We start from the raw sequence: 11,489 nt of genomic DNA on the forward strand, positions 1-11,489 counted from the left end.
TTCGGGTCCTGGCACCCTGGGTGGATGCCCAAAGACTCCGCCTTCCCAGGAGCCCCTGCGGCAGGGCGCGAAGATGGCGGCGGCGGCGGCCGGACGCCTCTAAAGCAGCAGCTATGGAGCCTTCCCCCGCACCGGGGCCGGAGCGGCTCTTTGACTCGCACCGGTAAGAGCCCCGGCGGGGAGAGGCCGTCTCCCGCAACCACTTGGCCTTCGGCGCCCGATCACCTCGCCTTTCGCCCCCAGGCTCCCGGGTGACGGCTTCCTGCTCCTCGCGCTGCTCCTCTACGCTCCAGTCGGGTTCTGCCTCCTCGTCCTGCGCCTCTTTCTTGGGATCCACGTCTTCTTGGTCAGCTGCGCGCTCCCAGACAGTGTCCTTCGCAGGTTTCGACCCGGGCGTTCGGGCTGGGTCAGGGATGGGCCTGACCCGAAGCCGCGCAATCACCGCTACCTGCCTCCCCAGGTTCGTGGTGCGGACCATGTGTGCAGTACTGGGGCTCGTGGCCCGGCAGGAGGATTCCGGACTCCGGGATCACCGTGTCAGGGTCCTCATTTCCAACCACGTGACACCTTTTGACCACAACATAGTCAACCTGCTCACCAGCTGTAGCACCGTGAGTTGGGGATGTAGCAGAGAGCGCAACAGGCCGGCAGCGCAGCGGAGCGGTTCCCTGGGGCCCAATTCAGGACTCCCCTCTCCAAGTCCGAGTTTCCCCTGAGAACCACAAAATACTAACCCTTACCCCTGACCCCGCTTCTCTACCCCACACGTCAGGTTTTTTTTCACTTCGCAACGTTCGTCTTGCTTCCTTTCCTCCCCGTTCCCAGCCTCTACTCAATAGTCCCCCCAGCTTTGTGTGCTGGTCTCGGGGCTTCATGGAGATGGATGGGCGAGGGGAGTTGGTGGAGTCACTCAAGAGATTCTGTGCTTCCACGAGGCTTCCCCCCACTCCTCTGCTGCTATTCCCCGAGGAAGAGGCCACCAATGGCCGGGAGGGGCTCCTGCGCTTCAGGTGGGTCAGCACAGGTATCTGTCTCCAATTGGGTAGGTGGTCAGGCTTGGGGGCCCTTGGGTTTTCACCTTCTTCAGCCCTACCCTTTCCATTCCTAGTTTTTTGTTTGTTTTTGTTCACTTTTAGTTATTTCCCTTGAATCGTTTTATTTCCCATTTTTCTGCTGGTACAGTTTTACAGTTTCCTGTAAACTGGACTGGCTAGAATCCCATCCTCTTTCTCTCTCTTCACTCTCTTAGTTCCTGGCCATTTTCTATCCAGGATGTGGTACAGCCTCTCACCCTGAGAGTCCAGAGACCCCTCGTCTCTGTGGTGAGTGTGTGTTGGATAGGAAATCTCTGGGCTTGGAGGGGAAGATTCCTACTCTTGGCCCTGGCTTAGACCAGGCTTATGTCCTTTCCTCAGACGGTGTCAGACGCCTCCTGGGTCTCAGAACTGCTGTGGTCACTTTTCGTCCCTTTCACAGTGTATCAAGTAAGGTATTAACTGTCCTCGCTTTTTGGTGGCTGGGAGGAACCTCAGTGTCAAGGAAGTAGCTGCCTCTGCCCTGTCCTTTGGCAGATCTTTTAACATCAAGGTTCTACCACAGAGGCAATATAAAGTATTTACCATCTCCCCACCCTCATACCATTATTCCAAGAAAAGAGGTATCAGAGTGGAGAGAAGGTGCCCCCAACATGGTCCTGGGTTGTTTTTTGCAGGTGGCTCCGTCCTGTTCATCGCCAGCTGGGGGAGGGGAATGAGGAGTTTGCCCTCCGTGTGCAACAGGTGGTAGGGGACACAGGAAGGTGGAGGCGGGGGTCTTTCCTTGGGGAAGGAGAGGAAGGCTTGAGAAACTTCCAATCTTCCACTTCTCCTTAGCTGTTGGCCAAAGAATTGGGCCAGACGGGGACACGACTCACTCCAGCAGACAAAGCAGAGCACATGAAGCGACAGAGACACCCCAGATTGCGCCCCCAGTCAGGTGTGTGGTTTCGGTACCAAAGCTTATTAGCTTTTTATTTTTAGCCTGTTGTGATTTCCTCCCTATACCTGTCCTAGTCATCCTTTCCCTCCTCCTAGGTCTCCACTCACGGTATTTCGGATTTCTTTTTTGCAGCCCAGTCTTCCTTCCCTCCCTCCCCGGGCCCTTCTGAAGCACAGCTGGCAACTCTGGCTCAGAGAGTCAAGGAGGTTTTGCCCCATGTGCCACTGGGCGTCATCCAGAGAGACCTGGGTATGGGAAAGGGTAGCCTCACACAACGAGACAAGCGCAGAGAGGGAAAGTGGGTGGTAAAGGGAAAAGGTGAAGAGAGAAACAGACTCTCCAGTCCTCCCTTCCCTTCTCCCCAGCCAGGACTGGCTGTGTAGACTTGACCATCACTAATCTGCTTGAGGGAGCCGTAGCTTTCATGCCTGAAGACATCACTGAGGGGACACAGCCCCTTCCCACAGCCTCCACCCCCAAGGTGAGACTCAGGAAATGGGCAAGTCCACGACTTAGGGTGGGATGGGGCAGTCTGCGTATTCCCTCTCCCTGATGTCTCTTTTTTGATCCTGAGACCCTAGCACAGTGCCTCTCTTGCAAAGTAGGCATTCGATGCGTGTTTAATGATGATGACTTCGCAAGCCCTCTGATATTGTGATCACCTCAGTTCCCCAGCTCTGGCCCGGCGACTCCTCAGCCCACAGCCCTAACATTTGCCAAGTCCTCCTGGGCCCGGCAGGAGAGTCTACAGGAGCGCAAGCAGGCGCTGTATGAATACGCAAGAAGGTGAGAAGCCTAGAGAGCAGCGGGAGAGAAGGGGCAGGTTGGAGGAAGAAAGTAATACGGGAAAGCCCAAACAATGCCTTCTCTTTATGTCCCACAGGAGATTCACAGAGAAGCAGGCCCAGGAGGCTGACTGAGTACAGGATGGCACCCAGAGCCGCAGGACGGAGACTGGGGGCAGCCCTCACCCAACTCACTACAGGCCGGAGGGGTGGGTGGTAAAAGGGGAGGGATGGGGCTCCCCCCAATATCTCATTAAATTCAGGGTTTTCACTCAAGATCTCTGTTGTCTCTCTGGGTTTTAAAAGCCCCATAGCAAGTTCCTTTTCCCTTGGTTGCAGGTGTCGGGGGAATGAGGACCTCGTTGTGGGTTTGTGGGGGGTGGTCAGAATGGAACTGTCTGCGGTCACCTTCTCATGTCAGGAGATGAGGGGTGTTGAGGAAGTGTAACTGAGCTGAAGGTCCACAGCACCTGGATCCTCACTTGAGTGTTCAGCCCAGGTATGTGAGGAAACAGCTGCAGGACTACAAGTCCCAGAATGCCTTTCATCGAGGAGCAAGTACCCAGGCTGTAGAGTTCACTCATGCACAACACAGGCTTCTTACAAGGTTAAAAAAGGTGGAGCAGTTGGAGGAGTTCCCGTCGCAGCTGGTGCAGTGGTTAATAAACCATGGGATTGCAAGTTCGATCCCTGGCCTTGCTCAGTGAGTTAAGGATCCAGTGTTGCCGTGAGCTGTGGTGTGGGTTGCAGACGCGGCTAGGATCCTGCATTGCTGTGGCTCTGGCATAGGCCAGTGGCTATAGCTCCGATTGGACCCCTAGCCTGGGAACCTCCACATGCCTCCGGAGCAGCTCAAGAAAAGGCAAAAAATTTAAAAAAAAAAAAAAAGGCGGAGCAGGAGTTCCCGCAAGGCACAGTGAGTTAAGAATCAGACTACAGTGGCTCAGGTTGCTGTGAAGGTGCGGGTTTGATCCCCAGCCCGGGGCAGTTAAAGGACCCAAGGTTGCCACAGCTGCAGCTTGCAGCCGGGATTCAGTCCCCCGCCCAAGAAGCCACGTCCAAGTGCCACAGGTGGAACCACTAAAAAAAAAATATATATATATATATCCCCACCCCAAAGCTAGTCTTTAAGATTCTGTTTGAGCCACGCCCCCAGGGTGGAGCTGGAATTTTACCTTTGTACTTCGTGTAGGTCAGGGTTAGTGGTGACTGGCTGGGTGGGTCTGGAGCTGGCTGCCATCCTGACACGTCTCAGAGCTGCAAGCAGGTTTGAATCCAAGATCCTTATGGCCCTGCTCCCCAGTTCCTGCCCCCCTCCTCTATCCTTTATTCTTTTCCCCTGGGGACATGCCCAGTTGTTACGGGGTCTCATATAATTCCTTCTGCCCCTGAGGGCCCCTGTGTTCGTCGGCACAGGATTTTACTACCTGACTGCAGGGTAATAGTCCACTTTGACAGTCTGTCACTTGGGAGCCTCAGCTCTCCACTGTTTCCTGGAAGGCAGGAAGTGCTGGGAAGGATGGCCCCCAGTGCATTATTCTCTGAGGGTACCCGTTAGGGATCAGGGCTGAGGCAGGAAGGTGATGTCAGTCACCAAATAAGAGGCTTTAATGGCTGCCCTGCTTTCTGTAGATCCTGCTGGACAGCCGCCATGGCCTCTCAGCTTCTCAGGCTGGAAGAGTCTGGGCCAAACCCTGGGGAGTCTGAACTGGCGGGGAACCCCTTTGACGGGCTCCCCTTCTCCTCCCGCTACTATGAGCTGCTTGAGCAGCGCCGAGCCTTGCCTGTCTGGGCTGCTCGCTTTATCTTCTTGGAGCAGTTGGAGAGTAGCCCCAGTGGCGTGGTGCTGGTGTCTGGAGAGCCTGGCTCTGGCAAGAGCACTCAGGTGCGGGGAGTCTGTGGGAGTGGGAAAAGGAAGGGGCTAGGGAACCTGCCCTTCCCAGGATAGGTAGGGGTGGGAAGGGCTGTGTGGAGCAATAGGGAAGGTGGGCAAAGGGAGGCAGGGTAAGAGGGCCCCAGGGTGGCTGGTGAAGGACCAGGGGAATCCCCAGATAAGGAGAGACTAAACTGGCCACAACTCCTCTAGCACTTTTGCCTGGAGGTCTACGTCTCACTGCCTGGTTGTCCTTCCTTACCCTGCCCCAGATCCCACAATGGTGTGCAGAGTTTGTGCTGGCCAGGGGGTTCCAGAAGGGCCGTGTAACGGTGACTCAGCCCTACCCTCTGGCAGCCCGGAGCTTGGCCCTGCGAGTTGCTGATGAGATGGACCTGACCCTGGGTCACGAGGTTGGCTACAGCATTCCCCAGGAGGACTGCACTGGGCCCGACACCCTGCTCAGGTGTGGCCTCTAGGCCTGACTGAGTCTCATCCCCCTCACCCGGTAGAAAGAAGCCTGATATTCTGACATCTTCCTGTACCCTCCCTCATCTCAGCTCACCCTTTAAATCATGCATGATGCAACCGCTGAATTAAGCCAAGGACCTCAACCTCCCCCTCATTCTGAAAGTCTCACTCTCCTAATTGGAGTCCAGCCAGTGAATAAAGTGTCATCAGTGGGGTCATGGGTCATAGTTACAGGTCCATGGGCTCAGGAAGTCAGTCACAGGCTCCTTTTCTGATCTTCACTATCAAAATCTAGGCCTCCTGGGGAGATGCTTCTCTGGACTTCTGGGGCCGGTCAGTGTCCACACTGACTCCTCTGCCCGCTGCCAATGTCAACAGGTTCTGCTGGGACAGGCTGCTTCTGCAGGAGGTGGCCTCGACCCGGGGCACTGGAGCCTGGGGTGTGCTGGTGCTGGATGAGGCTCAGGAGCGGTCAGTGGCCTCGGATTTGCTCCAGGGGCTCCTGCGTGATGCCAGGCTGGGAAACCTTCCAGGGGATGCCAGAGTGGTTGTGATTACTGACCCAGCCTTTGAACCTAAGCTCCAGGCCTTCTGGGGCAATCCTCCTATTGTGCATGTACCCAGAGAGCCCGGCAGGTGGCCCATTCCCGTCTACAGGGACACTGTCCCTACTGATCGAGTGGAAGCTGCCTGTCAAGCTGTGCTTAAATTGTGTCAGAAGGAGGCTCCAGGAGATGTGTTAGTGTACCTGCCCAGTGAGGAGGTAAAAAATTGGGTGCAAAAGGAGGCATTCTCATCTTATGCCTGTCCCTTCCTGTCTCAGGGGAATGGGAGTAATGCTTATTAGGAATATTGGAGTTCTAGTGTTTACTCTCCACTGGGGGAGGGTCCTGAGGAAAACCTACAGGGTTTCAGGACAAAGAGGTTTACCACCCTCTTTTTGATTCCATACGATCCAGTGAACTCCTGAAATGATAACATCCCAACTTTATGTGCATATTTTCAGAGTTAAGAGCCATAGCTTTCATCAGTTTTTCAAAGGGGTCTGTGACCCCAAAAGGTGAGACCTGCCCTAACATCCCACCCCCCTCCCCAGGAAATTTCCCTCTGCTGTGAGTCCTTGTCCAGAGAGGTGGGGTCCTTGGAGAACCAAGGGCCTCCACCACGGGTGCTGCCCCTTCACCCAGGCCGTGGACAAGCTGTTCAGGCTGTATATGAGGACACAGACTCAGGCGCCCGAAAAGTTGTGGTCACTCACTGGCTGGCTGACTTCTCTTTCTCCCTCCCTTCTGTCCGACACGTCATTGACTCCGGACTGGAGCTTCGAAGTGTGAGTGAAAGAAGGGTTGAAGGGCTATGGGGGCTAAAGACAGAAATAGCCCACTCTCATCTGTCTTGGCCTTGGTTGGGGGGCGGTGACAGGTTTACAATCCTCAGATCCGAGCAGAATCCCAAGTATTGAGACCAATCAGCAAGTGTCAGGCAGAGGCAAGACGACTGAGGGCAACAGGGGTCCCTCCAGGTAAGAGCCTTTGCCCTCAACGAGATCAAACACAACAAGAGTCACTGACCCGTGAGCCCTGAGAAATCTACAGTGGTCTTCTTTCCCAGGTCTTTCTCCCCACAGGATCCTGCCTCTGCCTGTATCCTAAGTCCTTCCTCGAACTGGAGGCTCCCCCACTGCCCCAACCCAGAGTGTGTGAGGAGAATCTGAGCCCCCTGGTATTACTACTAAAGAGGAGACAGATTGCAGAGCCTGGGAAGTGTGACTTCCTGGACCGGCCTGGTGAGCACCCCTCCTGCCCCAAGTCCTGCTGTCTGACCACCAGGCTCTGAGACCCCCTGTCCTGTAAGCCTTGTTCCCCCTCCAGCTCCAGAAGCGCTTATGCAGGCCCTGGAAGACTTAGACTATCTGGCCGCCCTGGATGATGATGGAGACCTGTCAGACCTGGGAATCATCCTATCAGAATTCCCCTTGGCCCCTGAACTGGCCAAAGCCCTCCTGGCCTCATGCGAGTTTAACTGTGTGGATGAAATGCTGACCTTGGCCGCCATGCTCACTGGTATAAATCACTTCCCTCTTCTTCCCTTTGGTGTTTGGTGCTCCTAAAGCTGGGCCATTCCCCTTTGCTCCAGTTACCAGCCCTCATTGCCTAAGAACTAGGCTCCATCACTTACCCCTCTCCTTTCTCTCTGTTGGTTCTTGCTCCTTAACATGCTTAAGCCTCTCTTACCTGTTATTACTAAACTCTACACCCCTCTTCCTCAATCCTATATTCCCCTTCAGCTATACAGAACAGTCTCTGTCTTGTTCAATCTAGGGTGTGCCTTGGCCACTGCTTTCCGGCTTCAGGCCCACCCCAACACTGACACAGCGTTCGGAGGGACCCCCAGACACCTAATCCAGGGAGCACTTTCAAGCCTTTATTCATGACCTTGACATTTGAGAATGTCAACCACTCCCTCCTTGACACTGCACCCTCACTAAGCCTCTGTGTTTCTCTTTTCCTTTATTTATTTTTAAAATTTTTGTCTTCTTGCCATTTCTTGGGCTGCTCCCGCGGCATAGGGGTCCAATCAGAGCTGTAGCCACCAGCCACAGCCACAGAACTTGGGGATCTGAGCCGTGCCTGCAACCTATACCACAGCTCACAGCAACGCCGGATCCCTAACCCACTGAGCAAGGCCAGGGATTGAACCTGCAACCTCATGGTTCCTAGTCGGATTCGTTAACCACTGAGCCATGACCGGAACTCCAAACCCTCTGTGTTTTTCATTCTTCTTCACTGGCCATCCCCTTAGTCTCTTCCTCGAGCTCTTCCCCCTCTGCTTGTCCACTGTAAGTTGGACCTCAGGGGTCTATCTTTGCCCCTTTTGTCTTCTCATTCCCTGAACTCTCTGAGCAAGTTCATTCACACCCATAGTCTGAAATGCCACAATATCATTCTTCTGAATCTTAGAACACATCTGACCCCTCCTAGGCGTTTCTATCAGAATTGTCCGTGGTATTTCAACCTAGAACTGAATTCAAACTTCCCCCTCATGCCACCACCACAAAATCATACCATCATCTCTAACTCTACTATCCTCATTCTAGACTAATCTTTCTCTAGGTTTTCATTTTTTCTCCTAAAATTTTAAAAAATGCATCTGTTCTTCTCCATACTCAACCATTGGTGCCAATGTTAGCACCACATCACTGCTCAGCTGGATTCCTTCAGTAGCCTCCTAATGAGTCATGCGAACTTCTTCCAAACACATGGACTCTCTTACTTAAAAACTCTTCTTCAATGCTATTCTTTCCTTCCAAGCAGAATGTAAACTCACTTACACAGCACATTCAGCCTCTCTTATCCTGGCCCATACCTACCTCTCCGGCTTTATCTCCTGCCACACATGCCCTTCTCTCCCCCGCTAATACTAGGTGCCTGCAGTTCTCCAAGCAGGCTAGTCCCACAGTCTAGAAAACTCGCTCTGCCCCTTCTCCACCTAATTAATTCCTACCCAAACTTCAAGTATCGGCCGACACACCTATTGTGCCTACCGAGTTTGCTTACTTGTTGGTCTCTCCCGCCAGACTGTAAGCTTCTTGAGGGCAGAGACTATTTTACATTTATTTATCTTCAATGTCTAATGAAATGCATAGCATCTAGAAGTCTTTTGAATAAAGTTGCCAAAGTGACACTGCTGCCTTTTCGGTGTACTGCTATCCTTTCTCATGCCCCAAAATGAATGGCCTCTCCTCTGCCTCCAGCTGCCCCTGGGTTTACTCGTCCTCCACTCTGTGCAGAAGAAGCTGCCCTGCGTCGGGCTCTGGAACACGTGGATGGTGATCACAGCTCTCTGATCCAGGTGTATGAAGCCTTTATACAGAGTGAGTGGCCTGCTCTGCATCTTCTTACAGAATCTCAGATTTTCCAAAGAGGGGACATGGTGTGCCACCAGCTGATGGATCTCTACTCCCAGGAAGATGAGGCCCTGTGGCCAAGGGTTGGTGTTGCCTTGGGGGTCTCAGGGACTTCCGTTGTAGCTGGTTCCTTTTTTCTCCTAGGTGGAGCAGATGAGGCTTGGTGCCAGGCTCGGGGTCTAAACTGGGCAGCATTGTGCCAAGCCTGTAAACTTCGGGGAGAACTCCTAGAACTCATGCAACGGATTGAGCTTCCCTTGTCCCCACCTGCCTTTGGCTCTGAGCAGAATCGTAGAGACCTTCAGAAAGCACTGGTGTCGGGATATTTCCTTAAGGTTAGGGGAAAATGTGGGTTATAAAAGGAGCAGAAGGTAGAGGTAACAAAGATTGGTATGTGCCACCTCTGAAATTGGGGTCCAGGTGGCCATTCAAAGGATTCTATAGAGGAGTTCTCATCTTAGCTCAGAGGAAACAAATCTAACATCCACGAGGACACAGGTTCCATCCCTGGCCTCGCTCAGTGGGTTAAGGATCTGGTGTTGCCATGAGCTGTGGTGTAGATTGCAGACAAAGCTCGGATCTGGTGTTGCTGTGGCTGTGGTGTAGGCCAGCAGCTGCAGTTCCGATCTGACCCCTAGCCTGGGAACCTCCATATGCCGCGGGTGTGGCCCTTTTAAAAAAGTTTTTAAAAATTTTTAAAAAAAGGATTATGTAGAAGCAGGAGAAACATTTCTTTAAGGTTTCAGGGCCCAAGAGGCTCTGGAAATGCCCTAGAATACGGTAGGAGAGTAGAGGTATCACACCTAGAGTTATGCTTTGTTTAATACTCTCACCACCCTTGCTAATTCTTCCTCAATCCCCTTTTCTTTCTTCTACTGATGGACACTTCACTCTCACTTATTCCTTCAATATCTTTGTCTTTCAATGAGGTGGCCCGAGACACAGACGGGACTGGAAATTACCTGCTTCTAACCCATAAGCATGTGGCCCAGCTGTCTCCATACTGCTGCTACCGAAACCGCAGGGCTCCTGCCAGACCCCCACCGTGGGTGCTTTACCACAATTTCTCCATTTCCAAAGACAACTGCCTTTCCATTGTTTCTGAGATCCAACCAGAGATGTGAGTTCCCTACCACCCCTTCTCTATTGCCCATTCCTCTTCCTGGGATCAGAATTACTGCTGTGGAGTCAGAGAGCCTTAAGAAGAGGAGGGGTCTTGGTGGTTGGTGGTCACATGATTTGAGGAGACAGGGTTTGTGGAAGGGGTAGTAAGAAGTTTATCAGTGTGCATTATAAAAGAGGACACAAAAATCATCTAATTATGACTCTCTCTGTCAGGCTGGTGGAATTGGCCCCTCCATACTTCCTAAGCAACTTGCCCCCGAGTGAGAGCAGAGACCTCCTGAACCAGCTAAGGGAAGAAATGGCAGATTCTTCAATGGGGAGTGACTCTTCCTCCACCCAAGAGCTTGGACATGCCTGTGTCCTGCAGTGACCTGCCTACGGAGTGAAGCCGAGCTCATCTCATCGCATTAGGTCCTCCCTCAGGCTAGCACCTAGGCAGCCAGCCAGATTTAAAGGCCCAAGGTTGAGGGTCAAATGTAAATACTGGAACCTGTGTCCCGAGAAATGGTGGGCTGGGGAGATCCCACTGTGGCGCAGTGGGATCAGCAGCACCTCTGGAGCACTGGGATACAGCAGGTTCAATCCCCGGCCCAGCACAGTGGATTAAGGATCCAGCATTGCCACGGCTGTAGCTCAGGTCGCAACTATGGCTCGGATCTGATCCCTGGCCCAGGATCTTCATATGCCATAGGGCGGCTAAAAAAAAGAATAAAAAAGAAAAGAAATGGTGGGCCAGGAGTGGAGGGAATCTGATAAACCACAGTCCATATAGGGTAGAATCTTTTCCTTTGCTTTTTTCTATTTTTGGAGAGGAACTGACATATCCCACATACCCCAGCCCCATTCTTGTGCTCCCTTTTGATCTATAAAATTTATTTTTCTATAGTGCCAAATTTGAGTTTGGTTCTGCAGCAGCATTTACAGTATCCATGAGTTAGAGATGACATAATATGAAGGAATCAGGGTCAACTCCAACAGTGATACCCTCCTGCCTGGTTCTCACCTCTGGTCAAGTCTTTGTCACTAACATGGAACACGAGTAATTTGACGACATTTGGCCTCTGGCCCTGCCCCAAGCTCAATTCCCTCTATCACACTGCTCTTGCCTCCAGGGCAGGAAGAATGGAGGGGTGGGGGTGTTATACGACTGCTCCTTCTTGAACTTCAAGGCTATCACAGCCATACCCAAACTCTCAACTTCCCATCAACAAACTGCCCAGCAGCCCCTGGTCCACACACAAGCTAAAGTTTTCCTAACAACTTCAGGGACATCATGCTTGTCTCTTCCCAGCTGGTACTCCTTTCCCTTTTTTTCCTTTGGACTATTAACTTTGATATCCTCAATCATATT

At 52.6% G+C, this 11,489-nt stretch overlaps 2 protein-coding genes across 5 annotated transcripts; both read left to right on the plus strand.

Moving 5' to 3' along the window:
* AUP1 (ancient ubiquitous protein 1) lies at positions 10 to 3,038 on the plus strand. The gene is given in 13 exon segments (XM_021087327.1): positions 10 to 63; positions 66 to 163; positions 244 to 381; positions 461 to 611; positions 826 to 1,010; positions 1,250 to 1,322; positions 1,416 to 1,489; positions 1,712 to 1,778; positions 1,872 to 1,974; positions 2,110 to 2,226; positions 2,343 to 2,458; positions 2,645 to 2,763; positions 2,861 to 3,038. Coding segments are annotated over 13 exon segments (1,317 nt in total). The 5' UTR covers positions 10 to 24; the 3' UTR covers positions 2,898 to 3,038.
* On the plus strand, positions 3,821 to 10,766 carry DQX1 (DEAQ-box RNA dependent ATPase 1). Of its 4 annotated transcripts, none has more exons than XM_021087329.1 (12): positions 3,823 to 4,029; positions 4,395 to 4,647; positions 4,908 to 5,101; positions 5,485 to 5,869; positions 6,203 to 6,436; positions 6,544 to 6,628; positions 6,734 to 6,892; positions 6,978 to 7,169; positions 8,861 to 8,980; positions 9,158 to 9,348; positions 9,943 to 10,133; positions 10,352 to 10,766. In XM_021087329.1, the coding sequence occupies exons 2-12, from the start codon at positions 4,414 to 4,416 to the stop codon at positions 10,506 to 10,508; spliced, it is 2,142 nt and encodes a 713-aa protein (XP_020942988.1). In that variant the 5' UTR covers positions 3,823 to 4,029; positions 4,395 to 4,413; the 3' UTR covers positions 10,509 to 10,766. The 4 variants fall into 4 exon arrangements, with proteins under 4 accessions (XP_020942990.1, XP_020942988.1, XP_020942989.1 ...); XM_021087328.1 differs by having other exon boundaries at positions 3,826 to 4,029; positions 6,529 to 6,628; XM_021087331.1 differs by lacking the exon at positions 4,395 to 4,647 and having other exon boundaries at positions 3,821 to 4,029; positions 6,529 to 6,628.

Source organism: Sus scrofa, chromosome 3, assembly GCF_000003025.6.
Source record: "Sus scrofa isolate TJ Tabasco breed Duroc chromosome 3, Sscrofa11.1, whole genome shotgun sequence".
NCBI classification, from domain to species: domain Eukaryota; kingdom Metazoa; phylum Chordata; class Mammalia; order Artiodactyla; family Suidae; genus Sus; species Sus scrofa.

What these genes read in the sequence shown, in the direction of transcription:
- DQX1 (XM_021087328.1), top strand. Translation starts at nt 4,414, where the DNA reads ATGGCCTCTCAGCTTCTCAGGCTGGAAGAGTCTGGGCCAAACCCTGGG. An exon ending in GGGCCCGACACCCTGCTCAG is followed by an intron (nt 5,102 to 5,484) that starts GTGTGGCCTCTA and finishes CAATGTCAACAG; the next exon opens with GTTCTGCTGGGACAGGCTGC. An exon ending in GGCAACAGGGGTCCCTCCAG is followed by an intron (nt 6,629 to 6,733) that starts GTAAGAGCCTTT and finishes TTCTCCCCACAG; the next exon opens with GATCCTGCCTCTGCCTGTAT.